Consider the following 17,038-nt stretch of genomic DNA (forward strand, 5'->3'; position numbering starts at 1 on the left):
ATTTCAGTTTGCGACATTTGTTCGCAGTATGACCTGGTTTTTCACAGAGCTAGCAGGTCACCCTAGATCATCCACGGCCTCTTCCTCCATGATAGGATTGATTGTCACTACGAGAGTTATTCCAGTGATGAGAGTTAGGCTGCCCTTGCTGATGGTTCCAAGAGTTGGAGGAGTTAAAGTGTCGATTATGCTGTGACTAGTGGCTTGAGTTAGGCTGCTTTTGATGAAAGTTAGCTGTGACCATGGACATGGCCTGAGCAGAGGTAATATGAGATAGATAAACTTCATGGGCAACTAGTACATCTTTCAGCTCTTCAAAGCTGAAAGGATTCTCTCTGGTCCGTATGGAACCAACTATGCCAGAATACTTCTTCTGAGGTGTCTTTGGAAGATTCATCTGTAGGTTTGGGTGGTCGTGGATGAGTACTATCAACATAGCCTACAAGGCCATAAGCATGTAGAAGTGACAAGAACTGTAATCTCCATGAGCAGAAGTTTGAGGTAGTTAGTTTAATGGGAATGGGTGATACGATATACTGATATAGAGGTGGAGGAGCAAGGAACTGGGACAGAAATGGTAGTGGTGTTAATGGTGGTAGTCATGCTTTTGAGAGGTAGCAACTCGGTGGAGTCAGTCGGCTTCGATACCATAAAGAGTTTTGCAGAAATAGTTTTCACCATTAACATTCAACGAAATGATACATCCTAATATACTGAACAGAGCAACGGCTATAATAAGCTTTTCCATAGATTGTACAAGGTGCGGTCTATACATGACTACCTAAAGCTATAATCTCAAGTTATCTGATAAGATGACAGATAGACATGACTTATATGGGCTTGAGCCGGTGGACTATTAGTTAGTTGAAGTGGGCTGAGCCTTCTGGGCCTCCCTCCATATCCTTATTAAATATTGCTTCTCGCACTCCATCTTATGTGTAGGAGGCTCATAATTTCGCTCTATGATCTTCATTTTGTGTATGCATTTTCTCATTGACAAGTTGCGCCTTGTAATTCTGATCGGAGGAGCCTCGTCTAGCTACAACGATTGACTAAACTGTAACTAGAATTCTATGGCAATTTAATTTGGGAGACAAAGAAGGAAGCAATGAAGAAGAACAAAAAGACGATGCTAGGCAACATCGTTTTGTCACGACATCCTCTAACACTTCCATTGTTGAATTTGAGAATTCTGGTTTGATGGAGAAATTAACTTTTTGGTGGTTTTAAATTTATATACCTAAAGATCAAGAATTCAAGATCTAAGGCAAGGCTATGCGCACATGATGGGTGATTGACACGTGGTTTTTCTCCGCGTTTTGCTTTGGATCACCAGTGTCGACATTTGATTGGTGCTCTCTGCCTTGGGAGGCAAAGATGCGGCTTAGGGTCGGTGATTCATTGCTTCAACGATAAGCTTATTAGTTTAATCTTAGATTTAGCATTAGTATGATTTGCTTACATATTGTGTGGCGTATTATGTGGAGGCTCACATGTTGGCTACAAAGACATGTTTGGCATTATTAAAGTGATGCAATCTCTGAGCATCGAAGTCAATTCAATCTCAATTATGGCTGGGTTGATTTTTTCAACTGGAGAACTTAGACTCACAACCGGAGGCGGATGCACTCTAGGGGCACTGGAGGCACCGCCCCCAATCCATTGACCCAGCAAATTTTCTACTGACTAACCATAACATGGGTTGATGTATTGACCAAAAAAAAAAAAACCCTCGGTCCTCTAAGATACTCCTAAAAAAAATCCATACACCCCACTTTGATAGAGTTCTCCTAAACTCAACTCTATTATGTGATCCAACAAAACTCTCCCAATCCACTACGTATTTTTTTTATTGTTTTGAAGTATTATTGATGTATTTTTTGTTTATGGTCTATCTTCATAAATCTATGACACAAAAGACCTTAAAAAAAATTCGGATGATGTCCACGAACACTATACCACTTTTTTATGTCCTCAATGATCCCAATTTCTAGGTCTACCGCTACACACTACATTAACATCGTGCGATTATCTAGGAATTTGTGCAGAACCAAAGAGAAGTTCTTACCATGTAATTTACGTGATTACATGTACTTACTAGGAAATTAAGCATTTTAACTACATCCCAAATTACAGGATGTTAGGTTTTTGGCCTCGGAAGAATCAAGCCTTTATTTGTGGAAACACTATTGGGTGCTTGATTAAAGAATTTGGCAAAAGCAGAGGCTTTATCACCATATCTTAACTCTTAAGTAACCATTTTATTATACATGTTTTTGCCACACGTTATGATAATTTGTAGGGAAAATTAAAGATTAGTCCCTTATTGAAGAGTTTTATTCCAAAAATGACACTATTAAAAGTCTTATTCTATAAAGTCCATATAGTTTGTATTCTAACTATATCTACTCATACTCATCACGGAACCTATAGATCCTCTTGTTTTCCTTCGATTTGTCATCACATCATTATTTTTGGCATTTTCTGTGGTGATTTTCGTGGTTTTTTGGGATCTGCAGATTGCAGGTAATATGTTATCTGTTTCGATTAATTTGATATATGTCATAATGTTATATGTCTTGCTAAATGTTATCTGTCTTGTTAAAACGTTATATGTCTTTAATGAAATGTTCTCTGTTTGAAGTTTCGAAACAAATAACATATCAGAATAGATCCGAAACATATATAATATCTGCAGATTCATATCTGATTCTAGAAGGAAAAAAAGAGTTCGAAAAAGCAATAAAACCTCATAGGTGATGCACCTTAGTCCGTGGAGTTATTGAGGGCATTGATAGTCGTCAACGTTGACTATATTGGTCGGATCTATCTCTTTTTCAAACGGTAATTGTAATTTCACGAAGCTTTTTCGGCGACTCAAACGATAATCAACTGTGGATGATGGCTGGGCTTTGATTGGATTGACCTAGAGCTTCATTTCGATAGTTGGTTCGTCGAAAACGATGGTCGGACGGACGACCAACTTCCGATATGGTGGAGCAAGGAAGGAGGAGGAAGAATGAGAAAGAAGGAGTAAGGGTATTTTGATAAGTTGGTAGGTTTTGTCCTTTTTTCTAAAGTTTTTTTTAGATTGTGTTTGTTGAAATACAACTTTTAATTTTTGTTTTTATGGGTAAAAACCACTTATTTGTAATACTTTTTCCTCTATTTTCCAAGTAAACACGTCCAATTAGCAACACACATTTCTTCGTTCGTTGGAATGTACAAGAAACTGAAGGTATATATTAATATATCGCCACTAAAGACGTCCTAGTTGGGTTTATATAAATATTAAATATCTCTACTTTAAGCCCCTAAATCCTAAAATATTTGAGATTAAAATTGATTAAACAATCATAAACCCTAGATCCCAAATCTTAAGCCTCAAACATTAAAACATAACTCCCTAAATCTTAAACCCGTAAACTCTAAACCCTTACCTATAAATCTTAAATCAACTTTGATCTTAGTAATTTGGTCAGATCTAGGGAGCTTAAAAGTAGAGATTTTTATATAAACCGCAATATGAACGCCTTTACTAGATAATTCCTCTGTATGTGTGTATATATGAGGAATTCACACATAAGGGTTTATATTTACACCATTGATTTGAAACATGTGGGACCCAAAGCGGTGGACTCCACTTATTATCTCATTCATCCACACTATTAAAATGTAACTCTTATTTTACACCCTTACATTAAGGGCGTAATTTGTGGTTGTATCTTGCGGGTTTCTATCTCAGCCGTTGGATCAATCCAACGGCTGAGATCTTAAACCCTAACATACACCCTCCCCTACCCCATCTCTTTCATGCTTTCCTCTCTTGTTTGAATAATGCTTGAGACCCCAAAAAGTGACCCCCAAAACACCTCCATTTAATGTGGAGTGTTAGACGTGAAGTGGACTCTACATGTGTGTTTTTAATCAATGATTATTTTAATGGCACATAGATTTGGGGGGGACGATTTCAAGTTCAACCTAAATCGACACGATTTCCCTTCAATCGTGAACTTGAAGGTTGATTGGACGCGAGTTCCCTACACCCTTACCTGAGATTTGGTGATTGAACTCGTCTAGAAGGAAGCTTTGGGGATGGTTGCTGTCTGGAGCGTCTAAGAGTCAAGGATGATGTTTGAAGGTTTCTTGTTGCAATTCAAGTTCCTTAGTCCAAATAGTAGTTATAGGATGCCAATAGGAGGGTTGGGATGTCAGAGGTCGACAATAGTTGTTTGGAGGGGCTCTCTTTAGTCAAATTGGAATCTTGAGTGGCGTGGATCTAGAGTTGATTTTGCGTATTTATTTTGCTATGTAAGTCATACGGCTCTGGTGGTTGCTTAGTGATTTTGTTCTGTAAGTCACAGCTGATGGTTAATTTGGAGTTGATTCAAGCACGATTCGTGCTTGATTTTTCTAATTTGCCTTATTGATTCTACACGATTGAATCGTGACTGGTTTAGGTCAGAAGGGAGAGACTCATCATCATTTGTGACTGGTGCTTGCTGAGTAATAGGCGTTGGTGAGGCTTTCGGTGAGATGAAGGTGATTGGTGTGGATTTCGGTGACTGGTGTGGCTTCCGATGAGATGAAGGCGAGGGATTGATGAAGGAGACGATTATCGCGATATGGATGGAAGGGTGTATCTAACTGGGATGAGGGAGGGTGTATGTTAGGGTTTAAGATCTCAGCCGTTGGATTGATCCAATGGTTGAGATAGAAACCCACAAGATACACCCGCAAATTACACCCTTAGGAGAGAAAAACTCTCTATATATATATATATATGCAAAGAAACTTTTATCATCAAATTATTTTTCAAACTCTACAAGGAAATGGTCAATTAATCATTTAGTAATGTACATTTTTAGCCCTGGGACCTTCGTAGAGTCCAGGTACTTGGATCGGCAACCATTTTATTATATATATATATATATATATATATATATATATATAATTCTAGAAACGTCTACCGCCGGCAACAATAAACGCGCATACTTGTGCGTGTTGAAATTGGCAATACATGACATAACCATTCCTTGCCGGTGACAACATATAAATTCATCACGCAACGTGGGTATGTATATGTGTGTGTGTGTATATATATATATATATATATAACACATTTCCTTGAAACTGTAAACCACAATAATGCAAGCAACCAAAATTTCATTCCCCTCAACTCCAACCGTCAGGCCAACTTCATTCAACTTTGGGAGATGGAGAAGAGTATCTAACAGCCAAATTGTGGTCTCCGTGAGAGGAACGGATGACCGAGAATATGACGGAAGGCTTGTTGACGACGACATGAGCACGCTAAGGGTACGGATAAGGGAAATGAAGGTGCAAGAGGAACGTAAGAATGTGCCTTCCGATTGGATGGAATGGGAGAAGCAGTATTATTCTGTGGATTATTGTGTTGATGTTGGTGAAGCAATGGGTTTGTTGCAGAAGAATTTGTTGAATACAAGACCCAGTTTGGCTTTAGGGATTGTGGCATTTGTTTTTTTGAGTGTGCTCATGTCTTCTGGGATGGTCTTGGTTTGTGCTCTAGAACTTGTTAAGAAAATCATCGTTTTGGGTTCTCAGATAGGTTGATGTAGGTAATTAATTATTACAAAAGGTGAGAATCACAGGTAGGATGATACTTATGTATGTGATATCTCATAAAAATCTCGATTTCGAGTCTCTCACATCATCGTTTTCTCGTGTAATAAAAAAATATTATAAAAGGTGAAAAGTAATATATATTTGTTTATTTTTTAAAATAATAAGATTTGTTATTGTTTTATCTATAAAACGTCATTCAAATAGCTGATTGTACGTTGTACTAATAGTCCAGCACTTATGCAATTATCTAAGAAAAGAATCTGTACCGTTGATATCATGGCCTTGTAGCCATTATCAGTTGTTAACTTATCTTCAACCTCAATATGCGCTAGGAAGACTTCCAATTACCTAAGTCTTCGGGAGTTTGGGGTGAACTTTAAAAAAAACAATCTTAAAAAAAATAAATTGTTGAATATTATTTAAATGAGTTTGAAGTTATTATAACAATAGTATTTTTTTAAAAAAATATGGGACCTGAGGATTTAAGAACCCTGGCGGCGGTCAATATCGCCCCACCCAGAGATGACCCTGTTCACCACTAGTCATCCCTTGCAAGAGATTCATGAAATCTGCTCCAAAACTGGAACGAATACCCCTTTCTTCTGCAAGCAACGGAGCAGGAGGTTCCATACATCCCAGGTACCCTACCTCGATCCAGTGCAGCCTTTCTATGAGCTTCAAATGCCTCCTAATCACAAATCACATTCAATGCCTGATGAATTTCAGATAACGGTACAAAGATTTAGACGTGATTGAAATCATCTCTTGTAAATTCTCTCTAATATATTCTCTTTTCAATTCAAAAAGGGAAAAAAAATAGACACTCTAGTCTAAATATGGGAAGAAAGATCAAAGAGAGAGAGAGTAATAGGCAAGAAAGAAATTTATGGGTCATTTGGTTATCCATGAGTGTGAGACAAAAATGACAAGGAAACAGTTGGGACAATAATGACAAGGAAAGCAAAAGGGGACCACCAAAGAGACAAAAAGTCAAAGCAAGGAAAACAAAAAAGACAAACGGGGCAAGTCTTACGGGTGCCCGGGACCTGCTGTAATAAAATTACAGCAGGTCCCGCTGTAATGCACTTTAGAGGTAGTAAATTTTATTTTTTTTATTTTTAAAAATCATAAATATGTAGTATTTTTCATAACGAATCCAACGGTATATTTTTTGTTTGAAACAAAAATCAAATTCATCGGGATCAAAACATTGAATATTTTGAGTTTATATCCGATGGTCTAGAATTGTCGTGTCTTTTTCATGTTGAATTTGATTTTTGTTTCTAACAAAAAATATATCGTTGTGTTCATTGCGATGAATACTACATATTTATGATTTTTAAAAATAAAAATAAAAATTTTTAATGTCAAAAAAGTATATTACTGTGGGGCCTGCTGTAATTTTATTACAGCAGGCCCCGGGCTTCCAAGTCTTACAGGGTTGAATGTTGGAACCAAAGGGCAAATTACAGCAGGCCCCGGGCTTCCAAGTCTTACAGGGTTGAATGTTGGAACCAAAGGGCACTTCGTTTAAAATTTTAAACCTTGCAATTTTACAAATTGAATTCAATTGTTTGAAAGGTGTGTAATATCACATTACATTCTTATTTTTTTATTTTTAAAATTTATCTAACTTTTCTTCACCATTAGATACAAATTGTCGACTTAAGAAATTGAGGAGCCACCAAATCTGATTTAGACACCTTTTCAAGAGAGAGAAAAAAGCCGCAAAATGACGACAACGATTTTACAAGTGTTTTGGATGTGCTTTCTCCTTATCCTTTAGGTTTTTTGTGTTCTTGCTAAATGTTAATAGGGGTGTCCATTCGATTTTTAACCATAACTGAAATGTCCAAATCGATTCGATTATGATATTTTAGAATCCATAACCGAACCATATATGTTCGGATAACCAACCGAAATAACCATATTTTTCGGATCGGTTCGGTTTTGGGTTTTTGAAGAAATGGAAAAGGTATGAATAAATCTGAAATAGAGTGAGAAAATAGCCCATTATCGACCCCAACTTCATCTAACAAAGTTTGATAAAAATTCATGATAATGATAATAAATATATTATTTCATCACAATTAAAGAAAAATAAATTTACAAGACCGAGAGAAATAATATGATCAAGAAAAAAAAATACATAAAGATGTCTTCCCACTTTCGCTTTATCAATAATCAATCTTAATTTATATGAATTTTAAAATGATAAAACCACTATGAGTTTCAACTAATCAATCTTACTTTATAATTTGTGTAATGATTAGATTAATTGGTATCTAAATTTATAATTTGTTATGAACATATAATCAGAGTTTTACAAATACTACTTAGTCTTCCATAGTCCCATACCCCAATATGTAACTTTTATAAATATATAATCTAATCTAATATATATATATAATATAATATCTATTAATATTATTCAGTTTTTTCGGTTATAATTATAATCGTAATAGAAAAAACCATAACCGCAAAAATATCCAAACATTTACTAAAATCATAACCGTATCCGAAAATCGAATAACCACAGTTACGAATCGATTTCTCGGTTGTGGACACCTCTACTTGCTAAATAGCTAAACTATTTTTGTTGTGGCTCTAATGTAGCCAAACCAGGATCTAACAATGGTGTACCTAAGTCTTCGGAGGCCCCGAACAAACTTTTAAAAATGGACACTCTTGGGAAAAATTTTAAATATCGTATATTACTTAAAAAATATGAATGTTATAATATTTTAAAATGCAAAATCACTAATTATATTAGTATAATTGACTTTTTCTGCCAACTCACTTTTAATAGACAATATAACTAACCATTTAGCATTTCTTGTGACTGCTATAGTATTAATATTCTAATTCTTTTTTCAAAAATATGAGGCCCTGGATGTTGGCCCGTCTCGCCCAACCCCAAGGACGTCTCTGGGCTCTAATGTAGATTAACCATAAAATATTCAATGAACTTTAGTTATGTTAATTTCATTACTTTTCTATAATTGAATATTTATTGGTATGCTTAATACTTTTGAATATATGTCCAATATTTGAATGATTTGATGCTAACTGAGACCGGAATGAGTTGTTCAGGTTTTGATTCACGGCTCGGGATGTGAACTACAGTTGGGATCATTGTTGCAAGGCTTTTGGTGCTACCAGTAGCCGGATTAATAGGGGTCATCTGTTTCGCAGATAAATGGCATCTTTTGGTGAACGATGATCGATTGTACCGGTTTGTGCTTCTGCTGCAATACACAACCCCGAGCGCCACCTTGTTGAGGGCTGTTGCGAGCCTGAGAGGGTATACTGTCAAGGAGGCTTCTGCATTACACCTGGCAGCATGTCTTTGCCTTGTTTTCACTTTCATTCTACATCTACTTCAATCTGCTGCTCTCTTATGTCTAATATTGATCTTCCCATGGTCATTATGTAATGCGTGCAATACATGTGGAAGTCTGCTATATTGATCTGTGTCGCTGTTTCGGGTACCTGAACCGGTGGTCAAATGCATAACAAGAACTTAAATGGAAGCTAAAAAGTTTTTGCTTTGGGAAGAAACACATCATTCACATTGAAGGCCTATAAAGATTGTTGTTCTTCAATATAAACTTGAGTCCATAGTTCCTGTAACATAGCAACTTACTTTATGATCATCTCTAATGCTTAACTTACAATCTAATAAATCTATACATAACATGGAGATTTTGTCAGCGCTGTATCTCATCTGAACCATTAATCGCTTTTTTGATTTTACGAGCCATATGACCTACCGATTCTTCTGCGATATGGTTAAGCCCAGATCATGCTGGAATAGACACCATAATGCCATCACGCTTTCTTCAGAGCCTCGGTAAACTCGAGTAAACTGTGACGCTCCCTTATGTACACCATACACAACCATCAGATTCTTGTTAGCTAGATTAGTTGCTTCAGAAATCACCGAATCTGGATGAAACGTGATTGGGACTGAAATTGTGACAAATCATTTTCTTCATCTGATGCTTCATCAAGTCCAAGAGAGAAATGAGGATCCTGGTACGTACAAAAATGAAATGTAATTAACTCTACTGTAATGTAGTTTCTAAATTAAACTGCATAACTACTGGGATATTAATACCATAGTCTTATTCTTATTGTGCGCCTTGTGAGCGCTTGTGGATCTGCGAAGGCAATCAGTCGGATATTTCCCTAACCCAACCCCGGAACGAGACCAGAGTACGCAAGTATTAGAAGTCAAATCAAGTTTAACACATACAAAGGAGCTTGGTGGGAAACCAAGATGGGATGAGGCACTTCTGATAAATATTTGCCAATATTTTGTTGCTTTTAAATCAGCTTTTACAAGCAACATTTATAAGCTGTTTCTAAAAGTAAAGGAAATAGCAAAGTAGGCCTATAGTAGCAGCTTTAAGTTAATGTTAGGCTTAAGGTAATCAAATTAGCTGAGTCAACCCACAGCGAAGTCCAAATTACTCAGACCCAAAAAGGGAAATGATCACTGACCTGTCGGCGATGGCGACGTTGGACAGCAGTAAAAGCTTTTACCATGACAAAGATTGGCAACAGAATCCCAATGGTCCGTAACATTAGTAGCTGAAATACAAACCAAATGTTAATATATCTTCCATAGTTCCATGGCATTACACAAGAGTCGGAAAAGGGAAAATGAAAAGAAAGAAGCATGGAACATTACTCACTGTGAACAAAGTCAATGAGTATTCTCCGGCTCCAGTAATGATGATCGGAAGAGTGTGACGCAACACCAGAAGAACCATAAACTGGACAAGGATATCTGAATTATGATGACACATACACATACACGAGGGAATGGAGGGGGAGGGAGAGAGTGAAAGCTAGAGACGTACAATTATTGCAATTACGCGGCAGCATATGAGGCCGCTAGAACTTATAGCTGAATATTCATCAATGTCAGAATCTAGAAACTCATGATCTGTAGTTACCATTGCTATAAATTGAGAATTATGCAGATCCCTTCTGGAAAACTCCCAATTTCCCCTGAAATGGTAATTGCAAAAGGTATTAAAGTGAAACTATCGCGACAAAACAATTGAAACTATGCACTAGAAAGAGAAATGAATTGAATACATACCTGAAGTCCATTGGAATGCCCCCATAATAAAACAATGGAGGAGGAGGAGGAGGAGGAGGAGCTGTATAGCCGGGCTTAAATTGCTGCAGTTAAGAAACAATTCAACAAGACAGAAAAAAAAAAGGGATGAAAAACCTGAGGTTAAAATAAAAATATAGATTTTTTTCTACTATACAATATGTACTATTATGTGGGGATAACGTCTGCGTATATCCTGTTTGTTCCCGACCCCGCCCATCATGGGAGCCTTGTGCAATGGTGTCGTTTACCTTTTTACTATATATCATGTTGGGTTGTGTATATCCTGTTTATCCTTGACCCCGCTTACAGAGTCTTGTGCATAGGAGTTTTTTTTTGTTTGTGTTTTTTTTTTCTACTACACGGACCAAAATGAGCAACACAAGCGATTACATTGAGGCCAAAAAATGAGTTAATACAAATAAGAAGATGCTAACCTGGTGACATATCTCACAAATAGTGTCACCCTTCTCATTACACCATCTTTGAACACATTTGCGATGGGCATACTGCAAGAATAAACAAAATAGTAGGAAAATGGATATCAAAATGGAATAGTGTACAAACATTTTCAAAAAATTTGGTTGCTGTGTAATCACTGTGCACCTCCAATGGGTGGTTCAGTGAACATCATAAACAGAATAAATAACTCAATACTCGGTACTCAAGGGTTCGCATATAAAGATGTTCAATATCGACATTAAAATTTCTTACTTATGTCCAAAATTTGTTGCAACATAGAGCATTTAAGTTACATCACTGTTCTTCTCATCATTGTCATCATCATCATACTTATTGTTATTATTATCATTCTTATCATTGGAGATGGTTGACAGAATGATATTTATACTTCATATGCAGTGAAAAACTGGACTGATTGCAACCTGAATAAGTTGTGAAATGACCCTTTTTTGTGAACTTTAAAAAGCGAAAAAACAAAAAACAAATACACATTCAAGGGTAAAGTTATTACTCCTAAAAGAGGCTTCCATGTGCACACAAAAGTAAGAGTCACGTATTCACTTGAGAAGAAAACCAAACTCTGAAAGAATTTGTTATATATATAAAACAACTCCCATGCACAAGGTCCCCACCAATGGGCATGGTCGGGGACAGGCAGGATGTACGCAGACTTTATCCCCACATAATATGTGTTGTTTATAAATAGGGATTATGAAAAAAAAAAAACAAGCAAAATGTTTCTTCAACTATCAAAAACTCAGAGTGTAAAACTTGAATCAGATTGTTGATATGCCATGAGAATTCTAATAATCAATGCAGCCTTGCATTTTTAGACTGACCATGATGCATTGGACATGTCAACTTCAGACTAGATGTGTTCACTAGAAATGCACCTAGATTATGGCATTGTTTTGTCTGATATATGAACAGGTATGATTACTAAACTAAAGAAGTATGGGCAGGGGTTTCATAGAATGGACAATAAACAAAAAGCCATTAAAATGTAACTGACCTTCAATAATAAAAGTAAAATGTAACTGACCTTCAAGCTGCCACAGCAAGAACAGGGCACCTCCATGTTGGTGTCTTCATCCTCATCATGGCAAATCCTACATTGCAAAAGCTCTCGCGGAGATGAAACCATACCCAAGTCCATCATATAGGAAGGAGATTCAGCCATATATTCTTTGCAGACTGATGGTGTGGCTTGCTGCAACTTGCTCACACTCTCTATAGTTGCTTCAAGGGAGGATTCAGTGAGCAACCGATCCACAAGTAACACAAAATGATCACCCATCCTTCAAATTATACAAGAAAGTGATTCAAAAAGATTAAAACAACAAAATATCAACTAAAATTAAGCCAACCCCGTGTCTCATCACTCCAACTTTTGCAAATTCCACATGTTATATATCAATAAATTTCACTTAGTTGAGAATAAAATCAACTGAAAAATGTAAAAACTTATTGACTTTATATGAAGTAAGCGAAAAAATTAGATTTTTTTTGAGATAAAGATGATGACTCGGATGATACAAACAGCCAAATGCTCAACATAATTGAATGAAATAAATACATTCGCGAAAACCAAATTTTATATCCACATGCTACTAGAATCCTCAACTACTTCTATTTACTTTACTTTCGGAAAAATATTCGTCTCTATCCAACAAGTAGGTGCAAGGAGTAAAACTTGAGATTATTTACTCGTCTTTTCCTCTAGTTTCTGAAAATTGAAACCATCTCAAAGATGAGCAGATATTTGATCCAAAACAAATATGATTTAAATAATTTCAGAAGATAAGGGGAGGTCATTGATCAAAAAAGCAACAACAAAGCTTCACCAAACCAAAAGCAATATTTGATATAAACGAGGCTGAACACAGAAAAAATTGAAAAAGAGAAAAAGATCGAAAGTAGCGGTACCTTTCCCCAGAAATGGAAAAGCATCATAGATATGCCTTCAAAGCCCAAATCCTGGAAAAAAAAAAGGTTGGATAAGTACGAGAAGGACAAGAGGAAAAAAAGATAAATTGAACCCACATTCCCACATTACAGAAAGAAATAATTCCTACACTGAGGGGAAAAAAAGGACACCCAGATTCAGATGCAATTATAATTAGCCAAAAGACACAGAGATGTTGAAAAAGCTATCACCTTGACAATGAAAGAAACAATGGACGCACATGATTTGATTAAACATGTGAAGAAGAATTAACATGAGAGAGAAGCTTACAAGAATGGAATGTAAGGGGGTTTCTGCCGAGAGAAGAAAAAGAAAGCTTCTTCCTCTCCGTTGTTTTCTCTTTGGGTGTTTTCTTAAACGAAGCAAGAGATCGAGTGTCCTCGTCGTTTGCAGTTGCACCCACACCAAATAAAACCAACATAAAATCAATCTCTCTCTCTCCTATATATGTGACAGAAGTTGTGGGGAGATGAAGGACAAAAAAAAAGGGAGAGATTCTTAAACGGCAAAAAGCTACGACCGCCACCACGATTCCTCTTTATCAAACCTTTTTTGCAGTTGCTCCATTTTCTCGCTGCATCTCGCGATACGTTTTAGGAGAACCCGCGCTTGTGAGTTATTGCATGGATACTTCGTAGTATTTAGAAATTGGAATTATCAATTTTTGCATAGGTATGCGAACAAACCGAGATTTTTTTTAAGCTGTGTGAAGCTGATGAAGATAAAATTCATTTTAATTGACTTGAGAGGGTAATAATTTTTATTATAATGTATTTGTATGCAATATTTTCGAAGCATCCATCAAGTTTATTCACTCACTTTGGATGTTGTAATACTCTATTTTGGTCTAGTCCGGATGGAGTCCTACTCGAGCATTTTGAAACCCTACTCGAGTCTACAAATGAATAAGGCTTGTGCGAGTGGAAATCCATACCAATAAAGTTCCATTGTGGTGTTTGGTTTAAATGAGAAGACGAGTCATTCCTATTCAAGTAAGTTATGTAAAATGGAAATAGAAATTGAGTCAAAATGATTTTTATTGAGTTTCAAATAAAAGTACAAGTGCAAGAAATCTTTTTGAAAACCAATCACAAAAAAGTCCACAATCTCCAGGGTTTCTTCCACAAAATGAATTTTAGAAGAGTTCATGGACTACTATTTCCTTCCAACCCAAACCCAAATGACGCCTCATCTAATAGAAGTAATGGAAATCGCAAGCTTAGATCGATTGATAGGAAAGACCTGACAACAAGCTCTATCAGAAAAGGTCGGGAGTAACCGCACCACCCCCTATTCGTTTGCCAGGATCCTTATCAGGGTCTTATTGGAATTGACGACGTGATCTTAGGTTTGACTGGATAGCCTTTTACTGGCGACAAAAAGCTGGAGTTTGTAAACCATTGAGTTAGAGGGATTGAACCACCACCCTAAGAAGATTAGAGGGACTGGACCACCATCCAAAGAGGAACAGAAGGTCTTGGATAGCACCATCTGACTGGGACTTGATTCCCCTTCGACATCTACAAAAAAGAGGATAGGACGTTTTTGACCATCTCCAGAACCTAATCTATTGTATCTTTTGAGTTTGCTGAGTATACAGGGCGAGACCCTATCCTTTTATAGGCCAGATCGCATTAAATGAAATTTAGAAGCACGAAGGGCCACCATTAATGCTCAATCACCTCACAATTGGAAACACGACTCTTCACATTCCCATGCTTCTGGAAAGGCGGGACTCTTGAATGGAGTTTGAAAATTTACAAAGGTCCTTTGTTGACTTCTTTCAAAAGCCCAATTCTTTAAGCCTTATAAAGCCCATTACTCGCCAGGCCCAATCATAGGCCAACGGGGATTGAGGCTCGAATGTCTCTCTTTCCTTGGGAGCAAAGTAAAGTATCCCGCCAAAATCCTTAGAGGAGACCTAGCCACGTGATTAGGGGTGCACATGGGTCGGGTTTATGGAGATACCTCACCTGACCCACATGGGGTCGGGTTAGTGTTTTACCAACCCTCACCTGACCCTCTTTTGATGTTGGGTTGGGTCAAACAGGTTGGGGTCGGGTATGGGGTCAGGTCGGGTTACAGAATAACAAGCCAATGTTAATAGAAAAATACTCCAAAAAATAGTCTAAAAACCTGCTTTGGTTGATACAGATTGCAGAATAATAGAAATAAGAAACATCAAACATCATTCCACATTCATCCATTTCCATCTGCTCATTAAATTGCAAATTTGGCTCTTTCATGACAACTGCTACATCTTCTTCAGCACCCAAAGTTTGAGGATTCTAACTCACTAGATCAGCCATATTTCTCAACCTAAAACAATGGCAGTGCAATTAGATATATAGAACACAAGCCATAAGGTAAAAACAATGAAACAATCAAGTCTGGTATAGTAATAAAGATTATGTTGTCTACATTTTTAAGAGAATCAAAAAATAAAGACAAAAGGCATGAGATACAAACCTAAAATTGAAATTTGTTGAAGTGGAGGGCCTGGATACAGTACAAAAATCTGCTATGTAGTGAGACAGAGAAGCCTGAGGCCCTGAAGCAATGAACCTAAAATTGAATCACCAAACTCACAAAGGTTAGACACAAAAGAAATGAAACTGCACAAAATGAATGATCAGATGGATTTTCCCAAAACTAATTTGTTTCTTTTCATCATAACAGAACAAAATAAAATAAATAAAAATGCATCTCAAAAGTAGATCAGCTGGATCATAAATATTTCAAATACATTCTAAATAACAACAATACTGTATATTGTTCAATGAACCACAAAACTTAGAAATACTCAGTAGTTTAGAAAAGAAAAAAGAACATAATTGAGTTTTTCGACTGACATCGACACATAATAAGAGAGGTTACCTGTTACAATCGATTGGCACCGTGGTGAGAGGCTATTAAGAACGAATCGTGCAAGCCGGAGACTGAGTTGCTGTCTTGCTGATTGAGAACGAAGTGAGAGGTGAAAGGCCGAGAGCTGAGAAATTAGGGTTAGGGTTGGGTTAGAACTTAGAGCCTTATTGTTTGCCTTAGTAGTTAGTGGGTTGGGCTTTGTGTAATGGATTGGTTATTTGGGTCTCAAATCTCAAACACAAGAACAGGTATTAGAGTAGTATGGGCTTATATATCAGTATAAAGGATAAAAAAGACATAGTATCATTAATATGAGGTTAGGTCGGGTTAATACTGGTCGAGTTGGAGCACATGTCTCATCCGACCAGTATAAGGTCGGGTTGCCATCTAACTAACCCTTAACCAACCCTCATTCACTTTACTGATTCACTCCTATTCTCTCTCTGGTCTCTTCGCAGCCTACTGCCTTATCCAATTCTCCTTTAATTTTGACTTCTACGATTGACGCTTGGGTTTGGAGCAGCTGCGAGCGAGGTGAAGGTCTCTCTATGGAGAATCACACACATGGCCTTTCTTGTCGATGATGCTGGTACTCTTCTCGTTCCTTCTTTCAATAACTTCGTCTTGCAACCTTATGGAATCCAAAGACCACCATCACCATTCACCACAATGACTCCCGAAATCGCCAACCTCCTCCTTTGCTAGTACTTGCTTTACATGCGGCAGACCCACTGCCTTCGCGCCACCTTGGTCAATATCATGGTTAAAATCTCTCCACCCAAGAAAATTCGGTCTTTCGAAGACATCCACCATTTCATTGATTCCGATTTGGGAAATAAATTCCTCTACCTCGTTGTTGCTCTCTCTGTAACTACTCTCACTTGTGAATTTGTTTTTCTGAGTCTCTTTTGTATAACTAGTTTTAGATTTATGGACAAATTGGTGAGAATTATGGAGTTGATTTCATCAGGTTTGCACCATCGATCTCTCTGGTATGCTTTGGC

The 17,038-nt window shown here is 37.1% G+C and overlaps 2 protein-coding genes across 5 annotated transcripts; one reads left to right on the top strand and one right to left on the bottom strand.

Annotated features, from left to right (window-relative positions):
• Positions 1 to 5,148: 5,148 nt before the first annotated feature.
• On the top strand, positions 5,149 to 5,595 carry LOC120012545. The gene has a single exon (XM_038863989.1). It carries the CDS (start codon positions 5,149 to 5,151, stop codon positions 5,593 to 5,595), a length of 447 nt encoding a protein of 148 aa, XP_038719917.1.
• Positions 5,596 to 9,170: 3,575 nt separating this feature from the next.
• LOC120012331 lies at positions 9,171 to 13,823 on the bottom strand. Of its 4 annotated transcripts, none has more exons than XM_038863699.1 (9): positions 13,437 to 13,822; positions 13,127 to 13,177; positions 12,243 to 12,498; positions 11,176 to 11,247; positions 10,721 to 10,803; positions 10,572 to 10,626; positions 10,308 to 10,388; positions 10,114 to 10,203; positions 9,171 to 9,642 (listed from the first exon to the last, which is right to left on the bottom strand). In XM_038863699.1, exons 3-9 carry the CDS (start codon positions 12,495 to 12,497, stop codon positions 9,547 to 9,549), a joined length of 732 nt encoding a protein of 243 aa, XP_038719627.1. In that variant the 5' UTR covers position 12,498; positions 13,127 to 13,177; positions 13,437 to 13,822; the 3' UTR covers positions 9,171 to 9,546. The 4 variants fall into 4 exon arrangements, with proteins under 4 accessions (XP_038719627.1, XP_038719624.1, XP_038719626.1 ...); XM_038863696.1 differs by having other exon boundaries at positions 10,476 to 10,626; positions 13,437 to 13,817; XM_038863698.1 differs by lacking the exon at positions 11,176 to 11,247 and having other exon boundaries at positions 10,476 to 10,626; positions 13,437 to 13,823.
• Positions 13,824 to 17,038: the final 3,215 nt, after the last annotated feature.

The sequence above is a fragment of the Tripterygium wilfordii genome, chromosome 13 (assembly GCF_013401445.1).
Source record: "Tripterygium wilfordii isolate XIE 37 chromosome 13, ASM1340144v1, whole genome shotgun sequence".
Taxonomy (NCBI): Eukaryota; Viridiplantae; Streptophyta; class Magnoliopsida; order Celastrales; family Celastraceae; genus Tripterygium; species Tripterygium wilfordii.

Coding starts and splice junctions, on each gene's coding strand:
- LOC120012545 (XM_038863989.1), top strand. CDS start 5,149: ATGCAAGCAACCAAAATTTCATTCCCCTCAACTCCAACCGTCAGGCCA.
- LOC120012331 (XM_038863697.1), bottom strand. CDS start 12,497: ATGGGTGATCATTTTGTGTTACTTGTGGATCGGTTGCTCACTGAATCC. Junction 10,627..10,720: donor GGCATTCCAATGGACTTCAG/GTATGTATTCAA, acceptor TTACCATTTCAG/GGGAAATTGGGAGTTTTCCA. Junction 9,643..10,113: donor AACGTCGCCATCGCCGACAG/GTCAGTGATCAT, acceptor TGTACGTACCAG/GATCCTCATTTCTCTCTTGG.